The 23,135-nt window shown below is 44.5% G+C and overlaps 1 protein-coding gene across 2 annotated transcripts in view; it reads left to right on the forward strand.

Moving 5' to 3' along the window:
* CCDC85C (coiled-coil domain containing 85C) overlaps positions 1-23,135 on the forward strand; it is a 152,681-nt gene that overhangs the window by 78,694 nt on the left and 50,852 nt on the right. For both annotated transcript variants that reach the window (XM_006123768.5, XM_006123769.5), the window contains exon 2: positions 20,215-20,291. In XM_006123768.5, coding sequence (XP_006123830.1) covers positions 20,215-20,291 — 77 coding nt within the window. The remainder of the gene's footprint in view (positions 1-20,214; positions 20,292-23,135) is intronic.

A 23,135-nucleotide genomic window follows, 5' to 3' on the forward strand; every position in this document is an offset into this window, starting at 1 on the left:
CTCTCTAGCTGCGAAAGTTGCTGGGAGGGTGGGGGGTTGACGAGTATAGCAAGCAGTAGGTGAAGCCCCCTAGTTTTATTTATTTATTTATTTAATAACAATAAAATCATGTTGTATCTTGAGCAAACTCTTGCAGAGGCCTTCTTTATACCTGCTCCTGGGCTGGCCCTGAATTATTAATGACTGGGATGATTATTCTCAGGAAGATAATTCTGAGTGCTTGATGATTTTAATATGTGCCCAGGTTTTCACATCTCTATTGACTTCTGAAAGGTATTTGGGAGAAACACAACTTTCTCCTGCGGTTATGCTGCCTTTGGAATGTGTTTATCAGAAGGAAGTTAAGCTACTCAGCAAATGGAGTGAGCACATGATGTTTACCTAATGTCTGGTGTAGGCAGGAGTGGTGCGGCTTAACATTGTTCTAAAGGAAGAGAGGGAAAGCAGTATCTGAGGAAACCCCTCGATTAAACAAATCGAAAACTTTCTAATTTTGTGCCTCTCCAGCACTACCCAGAGCAGCTTAGACTCTTCATTTCACACATAGTGAGCTGGGGCTAGCAGCCAAATCAAATGGCTCTTCTGTTTCCATGAAGTGTTGTGAGATTAGGGATGTTAAATTTAGATTAGTTAACTAATCAAATAATCGATGGGATTTCCATTGACTATTTGATTAGTGTATAAGAGCACCTCTGCTTCTGAACTGTAGCAAGAGCCCGCTGGGGCTCTTGTACATTTCAAAAGCAGAATCGCTTCAGTCCCCGCTTGCACCATTTCCGCTGTGCCTCTACCTCCCCTACCCCCCACGGAGACGGTACTGGGGGGAAACCGGCTTTTAAGCCAGCTCTCCCCAGCACCAGCTCCTGTCCCCCCCCATTGCCGATCTCTGATAGAGGCAGTGGGGGGGAGGAGGGAAGCGACTAGTCACATCATTGGTCGACTATCCGATAAGCAGAAGCTGATAGCTAACAGGAGCTGTAAGTAACACAGTGCCCACATCAGTGGTGAGCAATCTACAGCTTGTGAGCCGCATGTGTTACCCACACACCTTTTGGGTGTTGTTTACTGTCCCATCTAGCGGCACCAAGACAACCCTCAGAGAGAGGATAATGAGTCTTTTCTACAGCCTTTACTGAGCGCCACCTGGCTTTTAGCTTATGCGGTAGAGGCTCATGTGCTAAGCTCCAGAGGTCCCAGGTTTGATTCCACCTGTCGGTGTTGCTCATGCAGCCCATTGGAATTCTATGTGTGGCCCATGAGGCATTTTGTTTACTGTTGCCCACGTGCAGGGTTGTCAGAGTCTACTAATTGCAGTCCATGTAGTTTTTTTCCTATCAGTATTACTAATGTGACACACATGTAAAGCAAGGGCACGTGAAGTGAGGTGTGTGCTGATTGCACGCAGCATTGACTGAGAGAGCTGTGCACTCTCTCTGCATCTAATCAAAGGACTGCTGCAGTTCAAGTGGCACACTGCAAATTCTAGGTACGAAAGCACAGTTAAAGGGAGACTGTTTTGGTTACAACAATATTGCAGCCTGCTGAGATGGAGGAGGGCCCCTTTCACAGCCCACTCACTAACCTAGGTTGCCCATTTCTGGTCTATATGGACACGGTGTCTGTTTGACATATCAGCCTAAGTGCTATGTTTCTCATGTAGGTTATTAAATCAATGTAGTGGGTGACTTGCATCAGCAGGAGCACTGTTGTAGTGTAGACACAGAGTTACGTCTACCGAACTTATGCCTAAGAGGGGAAAATGGTTGAAGGGTTTTAACACTAAGGAGTGAAAAGGACAGTGAGTGTGGGGGGCAATTGGAGGAGTGATGTCAAATTAACAAAAGGAAATGTTAGGTTGATCATCCGCAAAAAGAACATCCTGACCATGCGGGATATATAGAGCTGTGGAATAGTGACATTCTTACCCCCCTCCCCACCGAAGTGCTATTAAAACTAAAGTGGATAAGATGTATGGAAGGGAATAATCCTGCATGGCCAGGGAAATGAGCTGGAAGACAGAGTAGGTCTTTTGTCCCTACGGAAAATGGATACAACCAAGCTACACTGCGAGACTTTGACCTTGATCTTTGAAAGTTCTGTTAGCTTTGTTTTGCTTTTTATAATTAATCTCCAAAATGGTTTGCATACAGCCTTCTTTTTGCTTTTTCCTTTTTGCTGTGAACTCTGGCCAATAACCTGCACTTCCATCATGCAAATATAACTGGCTGTGTGTGGGATAAAAAACACTGCGTGCAGGGAGGCTGTGCTCTCCATTTCAAGGGTTGTAAACTCTTGCTAGCCTCCGGACAGAGGGACTTTGATCTGACCCTTGCCATTTCTAACCGAGGCATCATTCTTGAATGAGTTTTTGTTTTAGGCCATGTAGTATGTAGCAGACAAAGGAAAGGGGGATGGGGGAGGATAGTTTACCATGATCAGGAATAGCTGAGTGTCCTGAGTCAATAGAGCCTACTTTTCATTAACCCAATCATTAGTTTTACTTGCTACCAATTACATTTTTCCTGCCTGTTCTGAAAAGGGCATCATTTGCATGTATGAGATTTTTTAATAGAGGCTTAGTGTGCACGGGGGGAGGTATTTAAGTACTGGAAATTAAATTTGAAGTTCTCTCTTGAGTTGATGGGAGAGGATTTTTGAGTTTTAATTACCATCTAGCTTGGATTCACGACTGTGAAAGACCACACTGGGGGGGAGCTGCTTTCCTTTGTGCTGAGCAGTAAATTATGCAGTCTTCACCCCAGCTTGCAGAAACTATTGTCCAGAAGAATCTTCTGAAACAGAGGGAGAGGCGATATAATCAGGAATATGTTTTCAGTGCCTGGAAAAGTTTCAGTTTGGTATTCTAAAAAGAAAGACCAAAACTATGGCAAGAATCCTAGGTTTTCTGTATTTTTAATTTTAAAATGTTTGTAGTCCACTCTGATTTAACAAAATGTGCCACATAATCAAAGAATCTGTTTCTATTTAAATCAGTTGTCAGTGAAGTAATTTTATTAACCCAAGAAATTCTGTATATCCTGTCCCAGTTTCTGGCTCTGTAATGGTCCATTAGTTTGTAAGTAGAATTTATTTGAAGAATGAGACAAAATTAAGAGTGGGAACTTTTGCCCAAAATTATGAACAGTGTTAATATTTTAACTAAGAGTGTGAAATTGGCAGTGTTACTTTGCAGGGTGTCGTATAAACATTTTCTCATGGTTCAGTTTTATACAGGTATGAACCCACTTAAAATCTCAAAGGAAAATTCATTTAAAACTGTGCCTGCTTTTTTCTTCAGACCCACATATTCTGCACAGTTTTGATGCAGAACCCACTAGTGGGCAGATAAACCTTTAAAAAACAATGAATAGCGGGTAGAAATTGCTGTAAAGATTGACAATCCTCAGCAAACCTTTGATTGAACATGATCCAACTTCTGAGTAAGTAGGAAACCTCCGACACCTCGCAGATTTGTGTGGTTTCAAATCTTGTGAACATTTTGAATAGCCAGTATAAAGGGCTTCAGGAGGAAGTATTTTCACCACGGAGGGAAATCTTGAGTTAGAGTTCTTTGCTTCTGTACAGTATTCCCTCTTCACACTGGTTGAAAGTAGTAATAGGAATAACACGTGAGCTCCAAGAATGAAGATTTGGGGGCAAGTTGTCCCAGTTACACTGGTTCAGTTCTGCTGACTTCAGGGAGCTTGCAACTTGGTATAACTAAGAGAAAAGTCTAGCGCACACAGTACTTTTAGGTCTTCTAGTCTAACGTGAATTTTGATCCAAGAAGATGAAACAACTCAAATGCCAGGGGAGCATAGATACCAGTGCTAAAGAGCAAGGACTAACAGTAACCTTCTGAAGCAAATTAAAACTTGTATCTTTGTTTACATCTGTGATTGGACTGTGCCTGCGGGAAAGGTAAAAGATAGGGACCAGGTCTGTATGTTTATAAAGCTGGCCTGACTGTAATCTACTCCTGCAAAGTGTCCCCTGGACGGAAAACACTAAAGTACTTGCTCATCTGGAATATTAGCCAGTCCAGGAAGCAATCACTGTTTATTGAAGTGAACTAGGACAACGTGGGAAGGAATAGGGCTGTGAATGGCAGCATGTGCTTTATGGGCTATTGAGGAGCCCAACTCATTCTTCTTGAGTGGAGGGAGGAAACGCTGAGGTTCTGTTCCTGCTCTCATTTAAGTCAATGTTAAAAGTCTTATGGGCTTCAGTGATGCATGGTCCTAGATAGTGCCCAGTCCTGCTATGAGTGCAGGGGACTGGACTTGATGACCTCTTGAGGTTCCTTCCCATTCTATAATTCTGTGATCAGACACTCGTTTTTTATTCTCTTGGAGCATCCTACAGCTAAGCAAGATTATATTTGAGGGAGGTGGAAGAGAGAAGCTTTTGAGCTCCACAGAGCTCCTTTTTAGGTATACAGAATCTATGCTGTCATTATAAATATGTATCTGTATATAGTTTCTAGACTTTATGGTTGTGAAGATGACCTTAAAAATCAAATGGAGTGTAACCAATGCAGTGTTCTCTTCCTAAGACTGCAGACAGCATGAAACAAGCACACACGGAAGTGTGTGAACTTCCTTACTCATATGGATGAGTGATGACTCTTAAACCTAATGTTGTTTATTTAAATATCTACATGATTTACAGGGTTGTTTTATTGGAACCATCTAACTGGAGTGCTTATCCAACAATGCTAACCTTTGTTCCATTCCTTTCCAGGTGCCCAATGCCCCAACAATCCTTTATTTGGCTGTCAGACCCTTTTTTGTCTGAAAAGTACGCTAATGTTCTACATTGGCAGTATAAAAATCTGTGACAGGACAAAAACCTAAGATAGAGAACATTATAAAGTAACCTGAACCGTATATCAGAATCAGTTACACAGGGTTCTGTATTCAATGTATTATTCAGTTTCACAGTCAGTTCATTACAAAGCTCAAATTAATTACAAAGCCCAATGTAATTTAAAGGTCGCTATTGCAGGATTTGATGCAGACACCAGGAAAATGCAGAATCCAGAGGCATTGGCATGGAATTTTAGCTCCAACTTGACACAAGGCTTCAGGTGTAATGTACTAGCTGTACACATGTGCAAGAAAGTCATCCTTTCATAGCTGGCCCACAGAGAGGATAAAGAGCTACTACTGCCAGCCAGAGGAGTGCTGCTTTAAATCAAGAGGAAGAGATCTTTGTTTTCTGAGCTGAAGGAGCAGTCCTCTAGTTCTGGATTCCCAGAGGTGTGTGAGATTGATTTAGTAATTGCAGCAGGTAGATTTGCTGTCTGTCTTGGTCTGTGTCATGACTCCTTCCCCACTCTGGCACAATAAATGCAGAAGTGGGGGCCAGCAAAAGTACCCCAAAACCTTATCTACCAGACTTTGGTATAGAACTCCCCCCCCCAAATCTTAACAACCTAGATTTTGGGGATAAAAACTCCGCTGTCACCACCCAAGTATTGATACAAAAATCGGGGAGAGATCACTTGGGAAATCTCACCCCTAAAGTACAAACCAGGACACACAAATTAACCAATACCAGGTTAATAAAAATCAGAGAAAGAACTTGTATTATCACCACAATATTCCTGTTGCAAGCATAATGACTAGATGGAAAAGTAACAAAATAATATACTTATGGAGAAACTCCACCATGGGCCTAGAACTTAGTTACAAAGGAGAGCCTAAATACTTTTAAAAAGTGCACAGGCATCAGATCCGATTTCCCAAACCATAAAACAATAAAACCTAATGGATTTGTCTAAACTTTACCCTACTTACAGAAAGTGAAGAATGCTTTATTGGAGAGAGAAACATGTCTGTCTCTCTCAGTAGCTGGAGAGGAACTGCCCAGGACAAAGGAGGGAAAAAACCCCAAAATTCCTTTGTCACAGTTTGAAATTCCTACCTACATTCCTATTGGCCACTCCACCTGGCGTAGGTGTAGTTAACCCCTTAGTCCCCAGGCTGCTAGCTAACCCTCAGGATCATAACAGTCTGGAATGATGGACACCATGACAGAAAGTGCTGGTGATTTGGGTTGTTAAAGAATGGAGAGTCTGTGGTGAGAGGGATTTTGATGAGGAGGATGACCGGGGCAGGGCGGGGGGAAGGGTGACTGGGTTTTCTTGGGTAAAAATGAGGGGAGAGTTTCTTCTTTCGTAGGATTTTCCTCCTTGGAATCCATTCTTGGTGATCTCTAGAAGTGGCTGCAGTGCACAGCCAGATATGCTCAACAAGCTGTCTCAAAGCCTGGCACGCTTCTCCTCCTGAAGTACTCACATTGAGTCCAATGTTTTGACCCATTTGTACCCAGTAAAAAGCCAGTAATCGGCTTCAGTTTTCTGCTGGGTCATGTGACTGTGTTACCAAGATTAAAGCAGCACGAGGAAGGAAAAGAAGCTTAAGCAGCTGAGGGTGCCCAGCAGGTCATTTTAACCTTTTCCTAATCATTAAAGCCCCCAAATCCCATTAGTCTGACTTGCAGCATTGCTCCTTGAATTCAAATTGCCGATAGAACTTTCTATTCACCTGAGTCCTTCTCTGTTGATGTAACTCAAGTCAGCAGAACATCTGGGCTTTTGTATCATCTTGCAAAATCAAGGATCTCAGGCTTCTTGTTGTGTAATAAATGTTAGTCCTTCAATGAAAAGTAGCATGACACGCAAAGCTACCAAACACAGGGGATTTAAATCTGTGTATCTAAAATTAGATACCCAGAGAAGTTATCTCTCAGGCCATACCACAGTGTATGAACACTCCTCTGTCTGTACAATAGCATGGGACAGGAAGACAGTTATGTTGGTCACCTAGTTCCCTGCTTCTGTGTTGATCAGTGAACTCTTTCTTCACTCTGTGGTCAATTTGGAGATCTAGGAGATGCCTTTAAGAATGCAAGATCTGACTCAGACCTGACCTTGAGTCCTTTTTCCCCACCCCAACCATGAGCATCTTCCTGCACCCCAAAGCCCTCATCCTCGGCCCAACCCCAAAGCACATACCTCTAGCCCAGAGTCTGTACCTCCTCCTGATCACCTACCTCTAGCCCAGAGCCCCTCCCCAAATCTGGAACCCCCTCCTGCACTCTAACACCCTTATCCTCAGTCCCCACCCCAGAGTCTGCATCCCCAGCCAGAGCCCTTGCACTGTAAATCCAACCCTCTGTCTCAGCCCCTCGTCCGCAGCCCCATGCTACAACCCACACTCGCAGCCAGAGCCCTCATACTTCTGCACCTCAATTCTCTGCCCCAGCCCTGAGCCCCCTGCAACATTCAGAACCCGTTGACTCCACTCCTGCCACATAAATTTTGTTATGTGTACCAGTATGAAGGTGGTGTATTGCATATCACCTCCATATTGGTGCACATAGGAAAATTCATTCTGCTCAAAGATGAGAGAGAGAATACTGATTCTGTTTTTCTGGTGCTTAATAGTTCATGGATGTGCTAGTCTCCCGTGTGGACAATAACAGTCATTAGAAGACCATTCTAAGCAGTTTTGGGCCCACCAGGACATTTCTCCTATGGGCAGATGTGGATATGGGAAGCAAAATACTCTTTCCTGTTCATATTCAGAGAGATGGATACCAAGTCCATCTTGACATTGAAAAATAATACCACAGAACAAATCTGTGTCAATATTAAGTTAAGCATTGTCAAAAACTACTGTTAAATAACATTCAAGATCTGTCTTAACAGTTTTATGATCAGAGATTGCTGTGTGTCCTGGCTATAGACTACGTCATGCCTAAATTGCAGCTTCTTCTGACTTTCTGCTAATGGTGGAGTGTAACCTGCCATAGAAGTGGTAGGGGCAGATACAGGAGGAATTATGTGCATTATATGGATTTCCAGGCAACAGATCAGTGGCTAATTTCATGCATTAGAAAACCCTTTAGTAACGCAGACTGATTCATCCCTTGGTAACTGCTTCATACTAAACTTTGCTATACCTAGCTGTCCACCTTGAGGAATATTAGTGGAACAGTCTGCCATTTGCCAATTGTCTTGGGTAGTAAGAGCACTGTAAAAAAGATGCTGCCAATCCTCCTTTTCAGCACAGGGAAAAGGTAGCATCAGGACAATATGTAATATGTAAATGCCTTTAGCATTACTACTACAGGTTGAACCTCTCTAGTCCTGGCACCCTCGGGACCTGATTGGTGCTAAACCAGAGAATTTGTTAGACCATGGGAGGTCAATATTGTCTAGCAACATAACCAAAACTTCCATTGCTTACTGGGTTTGTAGAAGAGGTTTAGGGGTAAATTAGAGCTAAATAGCACAGAATACTGAGAATCAGGACTGGTGGCTGTAAACAAACTTTATGGGACCATGGGAAACTTGGCAACACCCAGGATAAATGGACATCCGGCTAACTAAAATCATGCTGGATCACAGATTTTGCTGGACCTGAATGTGTCAGACTAAAGACATTTAACCTCTAGTGTGTGTGAGTGACCAAGTATGCTGTACTGAGCACAATACTAGTACCAGGAAAATAGATTGCATTATGCTGAGTGAAGTAGTGCAATATGGAAAATAACTGGATAAATCGTGGTGTGTTCTGGCTATACATCACCATCAGCAGTTAGTAAGATATTGCTGATAAAGCTTGCTCTTTTTCTTCCTCCTTCAGTTCTCTTTATTTACCCTGGCCCCTTAAATAGGGCCCGTGGAGTAACTTAGTTATATGCTCTTTGCCACAAGTGATTTGCTTTGCTGTATGCTTTGCGGAATAGTAACAAAGGTTGCCCTATGAAAAGAGAAGGATTTTAATAGAAAGGTCACCCTACCGAGAGAAAATTCAGAAGGTACTTTTTGAAGGGCTGAGCCAGTGTTTTCTTTGCTACATGATATTTCCCCCGCATCAGCCTCTTCCTAATGAAAGCCTGATAAGCTATCAGAAGCTCTTGAGCTCCTGTTGACAGTCATAATGGGGAGATATTTTGCTATACTTGAGGAAGATGTCATTTCTGGAAGCTATAGCAGTGAGGTTAAAGCACCAGGGAGGCCTTATCAGACTCGTACAGACTGACAGGAGATTGCTAAGCTTTTAGACAGGTCTAATGAACTGAAACTGGGTTGGGAATGTCCAGTCTTGTAGAACTTCAGAACTGGTATTCAGAAAGTCACTTGGAAATGTTAATTAAGCAGCTCCAGTACCACATCCAGACTACAAGCTTCTCTTGGAAGAAGCTTTTCCGGAAGAGAGCTTCCGGGAAAAGTTGCTTTTGAAAGAGTGTCCACATAGCAAAAGTGCATCAAAAAAGCGATCTGCTTTTTTGAAAGAGCGTCCAACCAATGTGGACACTACGTCTCACATTTGAGTTGTGATTACTATGGATGGAGTGGCCACTAGGGCACCTGTGCATTTTCCTGGAGGCATCTTCTTTCGAAAAAATCCTCTTCCCCATCCACACACACCTTTTTCTGAAAGAGCTGTTTCAGAAAAAGGCTTCTTCCTCATAGAAAGAGGTTTACCAATGTCGGAAACCCCCCCTCTGTTCTTTTGATTATTTTTCAAAAGAACGCGATTGCAGTGTGGACGTAAGTGGACTGTCCTGCTTAAGCAACCCTTTGTGACAGCGTGAGCTTATTTCCGTACACAATTGGCAGCTTGTGATATTTTTAAAAGTACCAGTGTGAGACCAGTGTCCTATGGTTTTCCTGATATTCAAGACAAAGTAGTTGCCTGATCCTTTTTTTTTTTTAAATTACTGTTTAATCATACTCAATAACAGAGCTTAACATGAATTGCAATGTGCCTCAAAATTGCTAGGCCTCCTTCTACAGGTAATGAGAGCTGGTCTATACTAGGAATTTACATTGGTATAATCCACACTCCTGAGTGGTGGTGTTATACTGACCTAACCCCTCACTCCCCGGGGGTAGACAGTGCCAGACGGATGGGAGGGCTTTCCTGTTGGCATAGCTACCCCCTCTTGAGTTGGTGGCGTGAGTAGGCCAACAAGAGAAGCCCTCTTCACTAGGCACTACAGCAGCACAGTCGCTGCAGTGCTGTAAGTGTAGACAAGCCCTGAGTAGCACTTTCTCACATGCTCAGTGGGTGGAGGGTCCAGCATGATATTCTTTTTCTAATTAAACACTTGGAGAAGTGGCCAGCCTCTGCCTGTTGTCTGGATCTAGATCAGAGTAGTTTTAAGTCCTTGGCTGGAGATTGAGGCAGTAGGGCCCTAAAAGCAATGTCTTTAGCTGTCCTTAGGTTGATCAGTTCTTTTGTGTTTCGTGCTCTAAGACTTCATCTTTAGAGCATTAGTTAAAGCAATCTTGTATCATTATAGGGTTCATAGTGGGTAGGGATCGAACAGCTCCTGGATCAGATTGAGTAGACAAACTTGTCAGTACTATGGATTATATGGTGCTGGGACAGGGAGCTGGGAACCGGCCCCATGCAGGACTGTCAGTGGAAGCCTCATGGGCTGGGGGCTGCTCCAGCCAGGCTACAGTCGTCCCCCTGCCCAGGATCTTGCTTAGAATAATGTTTAACTGGTTAACCTAATGTTTAACTGGTTAACTGATCAGGATTTTACATCCCTAGCTGGTAAGCCACCCACCGTACAGTGAGGACACCAGTTAAAGAGCCAGAATGTGATTCTCCTCCCATGCTTTCCCATTGTTCCCCATCCTGGACTAACCTAATCTTGGTGCAGCTCACCCAAATTAACTCTGCAGTGGAGATGTATCTACACACATGAGCACTGGGAGCTGGGGTTTGCCAGGAGCAGAAGGAGGGTTTGGGGTTGCATGAGGAAAGCGAAGGTTACAGGTCTGCCTGATTTCCTCTCAGAGATTCACTTTCAGAGTGAAATAAGAAACGATGCTCATTTGACCTGTTTTCTGGCTTCCCTGTGAACAAATCACACCACTTTGATAAATCAGCTTTGTTAGAAGACAAGCCGCTGGCCCATATTTCAGCCTGCTTGTCATCCTCATCATCAGTGTCAAGAACTAAAACCAGTGGAGCCATGAAAGTCTGACATATTGTGCTGAGCAGTAGAAGCCTGATAACAAAACTACTGACAAGCAGCGATAGTGCTGGCAAATTGTTTTATTTAGTGCAGGTGGAGGGTCTTTGCATGATCCTCACTGTAATGGAAAGGTCAGTGCGCATTGGAATGGAACAGGAGATGTCAGCGTCTGTGCACAGGGAAGGAAAGTAGGGCAGCAGACAGTTGTGTGTGTCAGAACTTGCACTCCTTTCTGTGTTCTCCTTCCCTATGGTTTGCATTTGAGGGCAGCGCTGGTGAGGAGAGGGGTGGGGAATAGACATTGCAGGACACTAAAGGAAGAAATGTTGATGCATCTTGCAGTGATTAAACCTATTGTGCTTCACTGAGTGAAAATGGCCTGTAGGGACTAGAAAACCCAATGGAGGGTAAATCTCCTTCCTCAGCTCCCCAAATCCGTGGTGCATCTCCTGAGTGCAGACAGAATGTAGAGAGATGCTTGGGGAAAACGTGCAGTGGATTTGTAGCCTAACCAGCCACCTTCCATACATTACAATAGTGGGGATCACGTCTGACCCACTACAAGATACAGTAAGAATACAGTGGGGAAAAAACCTGTGTCATCCTATCTAGTCCATCTTTCTGTTCATGCAAGATTTTCTGTAATGCATTGGATAAAACTTAGTCCCACCCAAATAGGTCTGCTTGCCCCAAGACAAGTGTTTGGGGTTTTCACTTCTTCCCTTGGGAAGCTGTATTTCACATCAGAGAAATCAGTTCAAACTCCCATAGAATATAACAAAAATCCCATCTAATTATTACCACTACACAGTATCATTCTGATTGTGTGGTTATTTGATATGGTTTTGCTAAATTAAATCATGTGCAATTCAGTGTACAGGCAGTCCCCGACTTACGCGGATCCGACTTATGTCGGATCCGCACTTACGAACGGGGCTTTCTCGCCCCGGAGCTCACAGGCAGCGGTCAGCCACCTCGAGCTCCGGGGTGAGAAAAGCTGCTCCCGGTGCCCCTGGTCTGCTGGGGACCGTCTCCAGCAGACCAGGGACACCGCAAGCAAACCCGCAGCAGCGGGGGGGTTCCGCGCTTCTGAGGCTTTGCTCTGGCAAAGCCTCAGAAGCGCGGGGACCCCGCTGCAGCTGCGGGTTTGCTCCCGGTGGCCCTGGTCTGCTGGGAACCGTCTCCAGCAAACCAGGGGCACTGGGAGCAGAGCGGTCCGGCGCCAGAGCAAAGCCTCAGAGGCGAGGCACCCCCCGCTGCCGCTTTGCTCCCTGTGTCCCTGGTCTGCTGGGGGTGGGGGGGACGCAGCTAGTGTGCCCCCCCCAGCAGACCAGGCTTTTGTTGTGGACCCTGGGGCAGAGCAGCTGGGGCGCTGCCGGTTGGTCCCGCAGCGCCGCTCTGGGCACTACTGGACCAATCCGGCAGCACCCCAACTGCTCTGCCCCAGGTGCTGATTCAGCCGCTGCTGGTCAGTTTCAGCAGCGGCTGAATCAGGACTCCTGGGGCAGAGCAGCTGGGGTGCTGCTGGGTTGGTCCAGTAGCGCCGAGGAGCAGTGCTACTGGAGCAACCCAGCAGCACCCCAGCTGCTCTGCCCCAGACGTCCCCAAGTCAGCCGTTGCTGAAACTGACCAGCGCTGACTACAGGAAGCCCGAGGCACAGTTGCTCTGCCCCGGGCTTCCTGGAATCAGCTGCTGATCAGTTTCAGCAGCAGCTGACTTGGGGTTCTTAAGTTGAATCTGTATGTAAATCAGAACTGGCGGTCAGTTTCATCAGCGGCTGAATCTGGATGCTAGTTCCGACTTACATACAGATTCAACTTAAGAACAAACCTACAGTCCCTATCTTGTACGTAACCCGGGGACTGCCTGTACTTGCACCATTTCTGTTCTCAGTTGATGTTCCTCTGTTTCTGTTCTAATAGCTACATTAATATTTTCCATGGCAAGCTGATCTTATAAAGTGAATTGTATGGATTTGCTGTTTCACTTAAGTGAATTTAATCATTCTAAAGATTTCTTATACAAATGGTGCTTGTTAGTCCCCTTCAACGCCTGTGTCCTACATTCTGTGATGTACAAGGAAATAAACCATCATTGTTACTACTGTCAAAATAAATGCACAGCTCATCTTATTTACCGTCATCCAGCTTCCTCTGAAACCTCAAATGGGGAAATGATATGCATTTCCAAACATATCTGTATGTGACATTGTTCTGTGTTCCAGACACGGAGATTTATTTTTTATTGTAAAACAGATTCTAATTTGTGTGTTTAAAAGCCTTCTTCAGGAGCTAGGTAATTTCCCACTCCCTCAAAGGCCATTTAGTTAAAACAAGGTAAAGTGATTTGGCTTTCCTCGATTTAGCTGTAATAAGTACTAAGTGGTTTGTCTGCATGGAGAGAAGTTATTCAGATAGATTATATCAAAGCTGAATTACACCCTGTTCCAGATGGAATGAATATATATATATATATATACATAATATATATATATATATATATTTAAAGATCAGTAAATATTCAGGAGAGTGGGTAATAATAGTTATGCTCCTTTATGACTTTGGAGAGTAATCCAGGTACCCCTAGCAGAGATGATAATTCCAGCTACATCAATTAGCATTTCAAAGACTCAGGAAAGAAATTGGACTTTACAGCTCTACAAACAGTTTAGTGTGGGCACTAGCACTGAGTAAATGAATCAGGATTAGTTATAAGCTTCACCTCCCTCCTCAGTTTTCATTAGCATTGTTTTTATTTCCTATTGTTCCCTGAGAGCGGGTTGCATCGCTATTCCTTCCTGGACAGGGTGCATGGACCCTAAATTAGTATCCAAACTCTCCCCTGTGCTAGCTTCGAGATTACTGGGAATTCAAAAAACAACACAACATAGACATGACCCTAAACTTTCTCTCTGAGCATGGCTGTCTCTTAGGTCTCCCTCTAGCACCTAATTCGTAGCGCTCTTTCTCAGGTGCTCAGAGAACCAGCCAAACAGAGCAGGGAACCTGTCCATTTGTGTTCCCATTTTGAATAACCAGGAATGGAAGCAACTCTCCAAGCAAGCCAATTTATATTATACTGCACTTGTCTGGAAAGGTTTATACCTTGCTCTTAAAAAATATACTGGGCATAATGACTAAATAGCACAGAGTGTGACACATGTAATAAAAGGGTAATAGCAGTTCCCTACCTCAGTGTGAGAATGCATTAGCAATTGTGAAGTGTTTTGGGGACTCTACAGATGAAAAGTGCTGTGCAAGAGTGAGGTGTTATAATAATAAAGAAGAGTGAGTAGAATGGGCAGATACCTGATCTGGGTCTAAGGCAAACATTTCCTCACATAGCTGCTTTTGGACAACCCCCATGATAGCGTGAAGGTCAAGGGCAAGGGCTAATTCAGCAATAGGCAGAGAGGAAGTGAGCCACACTCCGCTCCACTTCATCCGATGAAGTGGGTTTTACCCATGAAAGCTCATGATTCTTTGTATTTTGATCAGTCTCTTAAGGTGCCACAGGACCACTTGTTTTTAAAGTAACAAATGAACAAAGCTATCCGACTGACCCATTGTAGCTGGGAAACCCTCTCTCATGGCACATCAGAACGTACCGGTCCTTATTCTCAGGGGTAGTCAATTTTGTCTCCGTGTCCAGATTTCTTGGTCAAGGTGTACACCCTTTTCTTCCCAGCCCACCTCTCCCAATACTCTCTCTTTCTTCTGAACAGACTGTATATGTGTGGAGCCTCTTATTGTATCTGTGTGATTAAAGTGAAAAACTAGGCACCAGATCCACAGTGTTGTAAATCAATGAGGATCTGACCTATGCTGTGCTGGTTATATGGAATGATGTTTTGGGTTCTGTAGAGCCATGAAAACAAGTGGGAAGAATGTGGATTTGGAGTGAGGGTTAAAGCATTCCTAAAAGCTGAAGACATAGTTAATATAGAACTGGGAGGGGAGATTTGTTTAATTTTTAACAATGATTCTGCTTATGGGGTATGAGCCATTAACATTCTTGCTCAGTGGATGGGTCTGCAATGCCTTTTTCAAATGTAGCTTTTGGGGTGGGAGGTGGAAAATGTACTGATAATGGGAAGGTCAGAGGCAGAAAAATTCTGGGAATGTGGTTCCTGATCTAAAAGAGGGAGAAAATCAATCTAGGTTTTGCTGCTTAATGCTTGAGTGATGCTGCCTGCAGGTCTGAGAGTTATGGGGTCTTTTAAAATTGAAATCAGGATGTTAACTGCTCAGCTGGCACTCACCTAGAATAAAGAATGTCCACAAGGTGTTGGTGATTAATCTCTGAGAGTGCAATGCAGAGGCTGACAGTACTGACGAGTGTTTCTCATGCTGTGCCAGAGCCGCAATATTTACTGCTGGCAACAAAATAGCTCATTCGTTTTCATCTTTTGTTTCTTCACATTTAATTTTACAGCGGTCATTCGGCGTTCCCTTGCAGAGGGCCGAGTTTAAAGATCAGTTCCTTTATTGTACTTGGAAAACAGAGGGAAATCTGCAGGGTGTCCTATGATGAGAGCTAGAGCCTTTGTAAGCCTTAGAACAGAACTTCAAAGATGCACCTGCAGCTCCCATTAGCTTCCACAGGGTTGCACAGTCCTACTGAGCATGTAGGCGTGTGGTAAGTATGGTTTAAAAATGAAATAATATTTCTCTCAGTTTTTTCTCTTGCTGTGAGCAGGCCCTCCGGCAAAAGGGGCAATTGCCCCAGCGCCCCATGATTCCTAGGGGCCTAGGGCATGCTACTGCAGCAGCGGTGGCGGACAGAGCCCCGCCCCACTGTGATTTGCTGCAGGAGCCGTGCGCTGCGCAGCTCTGAGTAGTGATTTGAATGGTTGACCAGCTAACCACTAAGCATCACCCTTACTAGGTGAAATTGAGTGATTTACTGTTAACTCGTGGGCTGGAGCAGTCTCCGGATTATCACAGGCAGGCCTGCTCCAGCCCAGCTGCAGGAGCCCCTGCCTACAGTGGGCCTGGCCTAGCATGCCGTGGGCAGGGGCACTCTAGCCCAGCTGGAGCAGTCCCCACCTGCAGCAGGGTAGGGGAAAGAGGGCTGGGCTGCTCCAGCTCGGCTGTGGTGGGTGGAGTGGTGACCCCATTTAATCAGTTAAACAGGATTTGACATCCCTAGCTGTAAAGGCTTGGGAGTGGGGAGGGGCATTGTGGTCTGGGTGGCCCTGAGGACTGGTGGACCCAGCCCTGCCCTTTCTGCCCAAGGCCCTGCCCGCTATGGGACATGGAGCTGACCCACCACATATCTTGCTCTGGGGCATCCCGTGACTGTTGGCTCCACTGTCTGTGAGTTTTCATATTCAAAAGCTGTCCCCTGCCACGGAACAAATCCCATTTGATTGGAAGCCTAGTAATAAAACTCACCTAGGGAAGGCCCTTTCTATGCAGGTGTCTCTATCCATAACTCTTGCTTAAATGTGGGTGTTGCTAACTGATTTCTAGCGTAGTTTCTCTGGTCACTGTGGGCATAGAGTGTTCAGTTCTTTGATCTAAGATCTGTTATTATTAGCTGTTTGGGGCAGGGACTGTCTTTTTGCTCTGTTTTGTACAGCACTTAGCACAAAGACATCCCGGATCATAATTGGCTAGGCATAATACAAATAATAAATAATGATGGGACAATAAATGGCTGTTAGCCAAAATGGGCAGTGACAGTGTCCGCAGTCCATCATAATCGGCTGATTATTAACTGTTTTCTTCACTTCTTCTGAAGCACCTAGCATAGCCACTGTCAGAAGACAAGATACTGGGCTAGATGCACCTTTGGTCTGACTCAAGATGGCTGTTCTTATGTGATTTTCTTATGCTAATCTGTCTAGAGCTGGCTGTCTGCCACAGAATCCATCCTGCACAGGGAAATTAGGCAAAAACCCTGCTAAATACAATGCTTATAGTTTAGTACCTGCATCTGAGTCAGCTGTGTATAGAGCCTCTAGAGCAATATAAAATACCTCTCATCCTAGTAATAGCTTACATATTTATCAAAAGGATCTACAAAATATATCCAGTCTAGTGATATCTGCTTTTCTGGTCTGTAGCTTATCGCAGGGCGCTTGCATACTTTAGCAGCAGTGAACCATGCATTATATCCTGCTTTTTTAAAGCACTCATATTCCATAAATTTGGATGTCTGAAACCTTGTGGAAAAACTCAGGATTGTATGTACATAGATCACATCACTCACGGCTGAATCCCCTCCCCTCTGACACTAAACTTTTATTTAACAGTGCACAAAAAATCTGTATGGTAGAAAGTGGAGAATAGAAGCAAAATCGGAATTTGGGCAGGTGCTTGCTGATACTCTCAGGGCAAAATTTGTATGATTTTTTTTTTTAAATGATCATAAGATGTCACCACAAAGCAGTCCTCTAAGCCTGTAGTGGACCACAGGCAATATTCCCTTTAAGCTGTTTCGGTGGCCACCCAGGAGAGATTCAAATGTGCTCAGCTGTTTAGCAGAGCTTCCACAGTTGGCAGCATGTATTTTTACTGGTGGTGCACATCCACGCATGCCTTAGTGAACATAACAAAACGTATTCCACACATGGATGGAAAAAATAGAGGGAACATTGGTCACAGGTGTATTACTAACTCAGACTCCTGCCCCTGGTTCAGCAGAGCAATTCAGAATGTGCTGAAGTGTCCCTGATTTCAGTGAAACTTTTACACTTACTGAATTGAAGTCTTGGAGTGGAAAGTGCCAACTATTGATCATACAAACCACTTCCTACAGCAGCAGCCAGGTTCATCATACCTGGCCTGTTGAGTTTATGAACTCTGAGAACACTTCATCTCAGGGAGGTGTTGTATGGACCCTAAGGCCATTTAACCTGTTCAGAGGACTTGTATGATTTGAAATTGCTTTTTCTTATTCTCTGTTTTTGTTATGAGGAATATTTGGATTTACTTGTTTCATTCAAAAGGTTGAAAACAAAAGCAATAATACTTATCTGGGAGAATTTGTCCTGTAAGTAGATACAGTGCTTGAATATAATATGTCTTGTCTGAGTAGTTGTTACACTTCCTTTGTGTGCAGTGTGGCACGTGTCTAAGGTGGCATTTTCAAGCATATTTCAGTTTAAACATGAATTGTCAAAGCACTTTAAGAGATCAGCTGTTGTTGCATGCTAACAGATCTGCAAAGCTGCATGGAGAATGGTTCAGCAAGAATTTTGCAAGATGCTGTGTGTCTCTGGACAACTTCAACACCCAGTGGCATCAGTGGGAGATGAGGTAGTTCAGCCTCTTATAGGAATGAGCCTTGAAAGATCTCTTACTAACTGCCTCTTATTAGACCACAGTGGGTCAGAGCCTGAAACATGCTCAGAATCTCCAAAGCACAGTAAGAATCAGTGTGGTTACAGGATGCTTAGTTACTCTCTCATTCATACCCAGTGTGAACTTGCTAGGGTTGAATAGTGGCTTTTACACCATTTCATAATAAATAATAATACCTACCTCTCATATAGTGCTTTTCACCTGTAGATCTCAAAGCACTTTACAAAGGAGGTAGGTATCATTATCTCCATTACACAAATGGGGAGACAGAGGTACAAGAAGGTGAAGTGACTTGCCCCAGGTTATCCAGCAGGGCAGTGGCCTGGGTGGGAATAGAACCTAGGTCTCCTGTGTGCTAGTCTAGTGCTCTGCTATCCTCTCCATTTTACAAAGTATTTTAGACAGAACAGCGTTTGCTCATGTTAACCACTTGCTTAAGCTGCAAAACTCACTACAAACATATCACATGCCCTGCTACTAAAATTGTGGAGTAACTTGAAATGTGACAGATTAATGTGTACAAGAATGCATTGCAAATAGTTAAATCCTGATGGATCTTGTGCAGCTATTTTACCCACTCTTCAATTTATCCATGTGCCATTTGTGATATGTGTTACTTCAAAGTCTGTTCCAAAACAAAAAGCAGATGTTCTGCACAGCAGCAACCCTCCTACAGAGCTATTTGGCACCAGGTCATCTCCTCCCCCCCCCCCCCCCCCGCTGCTGTCTTATTGTAATGTTACACTGCCCATTAAACTCCCCAGATGGAACTCTGTGATGTTATATGAGACTATAGTGTACACCACTGTCACATCATTATTTCTGCTTAACTCTGTGGGTTTTTAGAATAGCCTGTCAGGTCTCACTGATGGAATTCTTTGGGTGTGTATGTTCATTCACATTGTGTGCACTTCAGGTTTTAGATCTTGCTGTAATCTTCTCCTTTTTGTTAATGCATTAGACCAGTGATGGGCAACCTAGGTTAGTGAGTGGGCCACATGAGAGGCCCTCCTACATCTCAGTGGGCCACAAGGATGTCATAACCAAGATGGTCTTCTGAAAGAGAGTAGTTTTGTTAACTGCTTGCGTACTTAGAATATGCGGGAAGTGCCGATTGAACCGTAGCAGCACTTTGATGGGATGCAAATGGAGAGCACACGGCTCTCACAGTTAATGCTGTGTGCAGTCAGCACGTACCTAATTCCAGGTGCCCATGCTTTATCTGTGTGTTGGATTAGTAATACAGGTAGGAAAAAACCTATGCCGATGGAAACCATTGGAATCTGGCAGCCCTCCACATAATGGTAATCGCAGTGTCTTGTGGGCCACGCACAGAACCCTGATGGGCGACATGAGGCCCCCAGACTGCAGGTGGCCCACCATTGCATTAGACCAGAGGTGGAAAAACTCAGGTCCAGGGGCTGGATACACCCCCCGGCTTGCCTGGATCCCAGCCCCGAGGCTCATGGCCCTCCCTCCAGCATTGGGGAGCCCGTGCTGGCACTCCAGCCTCTCCACTGCCCTACCGCAGGGCTAGAGCACACAAAATCTACTAGGCTGGGCCCCACTAGGCTCTGGTGTGGAAAGGAAATATGAGGAGTGTCTTTCTCCTCAGTTGGGGCCCACATCAGTGAGAGTTTGGATTTTTTTTCTTCTCACTTGTGTGCGGCCCCCGACTGACTTTTTTGTGGGTCAGTGGCCCCCGACCCAAAAAGGGTTCCCCACCCCTGCATTAGACTCTCTAGCTCTGATCCCTGAATATGGGTCCTTTAGCTCTTTTCCAAGCTTCTCTTCCAGTGAGAAAAAAATGAGTCTAACTGTGAAACCGTATTACTGATTTTAAAGACGTTAATCTTACAGGGACGTTAATTTTACTACTTCTTCTCTTTAAAGATTCATCTTCCAACTATATCAGACAACTTGAAACAAAAGTCAAACTGCTGGAAGATGACAACAAACTCCTTTCTCAGGTAAGTGGTTTTGGTGTGGTGTTACTATATAATGTGGCTTTTAGTTCCTGATTCTGCAACTCGATCTTAGCAAACTGACCGTTGTTCCCCCACTTAGGGCCACTTGATATGCAAGGGTACTCCTGCGTTGATCCAGTTGCAGGACTGAGTCTTTGTGACAGGTTGGATCACAGAAATCCCATTGGGGTTGTCACCAGGTGTGCGGATCAAATCACGGATGTCTGCCTGCCTGCCGTCTGGGGCTCCCCACCATCTTGTTCTACTGGGCCAGAAGCTCTGATCTCCCCCCCGCCATGGCTCAGAGTTGGGATTACAGTTCTCCCAGCAGAGCAACTCAGACACTAAACCAGATAACCTCTGGGTGGGCTCAGCTATAAAGATTCAGCACCCAGGAACACTGACCCCCAAGAACCCAAGCCCCAGAATAAATCAATCTTTTTCTGTGTAAAAGTTTTACATAGAGAAAGCTGATAAATAAGGTCCACCCCCTTTGTCAATGAAAGAGCTATGCACAATAGTTGCTCCCCCCAGGTAACAATTATTTACACTGGCCTTGATAATAAACAAGTGTTTTCATTGAGTATAAAATGTAGGATTTAAGTGATTGTAAATGAAAACAGAAAGATCAAAGTTACTAAGTTAAAATAAACAAAAGATGCCAGCTAGTTCTAACCCCTTAAGAAACTTGTTACATGCACATTCTTACCCTAATCATCTGTTCTTATCTCAAATGAAAAGCTTCAAGTCAGAGTTAATCTTTATTCTGGTTTAGGTCTTCAGCTATTTCAGAGTTCTGTGTTGCCTGGTTTCTTCATGTGTAACCTCTTTGGGTGGGCAAGATAGTGTCAAAGATCAGCTGAAGACAAAGAACTGATAGGCTTCCATGCCTTAAATCAGGAGTTGGCAACCTTTTCAAACCAAAGAGCCAAACCCCATCAAAATTCAGAACAAGTGGTCAACAAAGAACTGTATCCATCTGCATGACTGAAAATATACAACTTAATGTTATTGATAATTGACATAATGATCAATAACAGCATGAATGAAACATTGTATTCACAGACTTTATTGGGACTTCTGCTGCCGCTGGGGGTGCAGTTTGTGGATGTAGGGGTGCAGGAGTCAGGGCTGGAGTGCATGAAGGCTCAGCACAGCAGGTTGGAGGTAGAGGAGGCAGGGCAGGGCACTGGGGATGGGAAGTAGAGTATGTGGGGGACCCTGGAACCAGATTACCTTACCATGCCAGGGCTGGGCTGCTGTACTTGGGCAGCAATAGGTGGATGATGGGCTGGGCCAGGTTTGCCACAGCCAGATCATGGCCTCCCCTCCTACCCATGTTGCAGCAGGAGGGGGGCTGCCGCCAGCCCTTCCTGCGTCCAGAGAGGAGCCAGGCTGTGGGACCTGCCCTGGGATTGGGGCCAGAGCCAGGAAGCTGTGGCCAGATGGAGACTGGGTCCCAAATGAGGCCTTGTTGGCCAGGCTTCCGCAGTCAGAGCCTGAGCGGGGCTACCGTGGCCAGACGCTGCAGCAGTTGTGGGGCCATCGAGGCTGGGACAAACCACGGCAGTCCGATGGTCCTGGAACCGGGCCACCATGGCCTGATGGAGGCATCTGCTGCCGTCAGCCCCTCTCACTGTCCCGGCTGGGAGCGTGCACACGTCCCCTACAGTGCGCCTTCAGCTGGAGCTTTAAACGAGCAGAGTGCCCCAGTCGGCTCTTGCCACCGTGCAGCTGGTTCTTCCTGGTGCGCGTGCTGCCTTACTTTGACCTCTTGTTAAAGGCGAAATAGACTAAAAAAGACCATCTTGAGATCAATAATTATGTGATTTTAAAATGTTGAATTAATTTTTAATTTTTAATTTAAAAAGTTGCGTGTATTTTGGGAATGACAGACAATCCATATTTGGTTACATACTGTGCCATATTTGGCTCAAGAGCTATAGGTTGCTGACTCCTGCCTTAAATAGACATTTCCCCAGGGTGGGAACCCTTTGTTTAGATTCTCCATCCCCATGGAAAGATAATAGATTCAAGATGGAGTCCAGTCCCAGGTGATATGGTCACATGTTTTCCTAGGACCAACCACAATTTGGGTTTACAGGACAAAAAAGACTATTCTCAGGTCTTTGGTTTGAGTACCGAGTCATTATGTTTCTGAAGTATCCCTGATGGCCCTCATTAGCACATTCAGAATTAAAACTAGATTCGCTCTTCACATTTCTAACTTCACACATAAGAATAATACATGTGCAAAATAAGATATACAGATTTAGCAGATTTGTAACTTTAAAATTCATGTTATATAATGCATTTTGCATTAAGCATCTTCAAGTTATGCATATTGATTTAAGCCAGTTTTCATAAAGCATCGGGGGGGGAGGGGGGGATGATGGTCTTATTCTATAAAAGACTTTCATGCTAACTGGACTTCAAAATCATGTATAAAATTGAATAATAAACCCACATCAGAAACAGAGTAAAGGAAACGAGTCTGGACAAGGTGCCATTGAGGTGGAGAGTGGTAGGAAGACTGTTCACCATAGTAGAAGCAGCAAAAGAGAAGGCTTTTGCAGCAACAGTAGCAGGATGGTGTGGAGGAACACAAAGGAGCTGTCACAGAGTAGCTGGCCCTCTGAAAGGCCCAGCCTATCTTTCATAGGCTTCATAAGGGGGAATGAGGTAACTCAGGTTCACCTGGGGGCTAATTAAGTCACAGTGTAACTGGGAAGCTGTCAATTAGTCAACAAAGCACCTGAGCATGATAAAAGTAAGGCTACTCCTGCTGTAGGGGAATTGGAAAACAGAGGATCCTGGGGAAAGGAATGGTTCTGAGAACATTGGAAG

Source organism: Pelodiscus sinensis, chromosome 5 (genome assembly GCF_052426305.1).
Source record: "Pelodiscus sinensis isolate ZL-2025 chromosome 5, ASM5242630v1, whole genome shotgun sequence".
NCBI classification, from domain to species: domain Eukaryota; kingdom Metazoa; phylum Chordata; order Testudines; family Trionychidae; genus Pelodiscus; species Pelodiscus sinensis.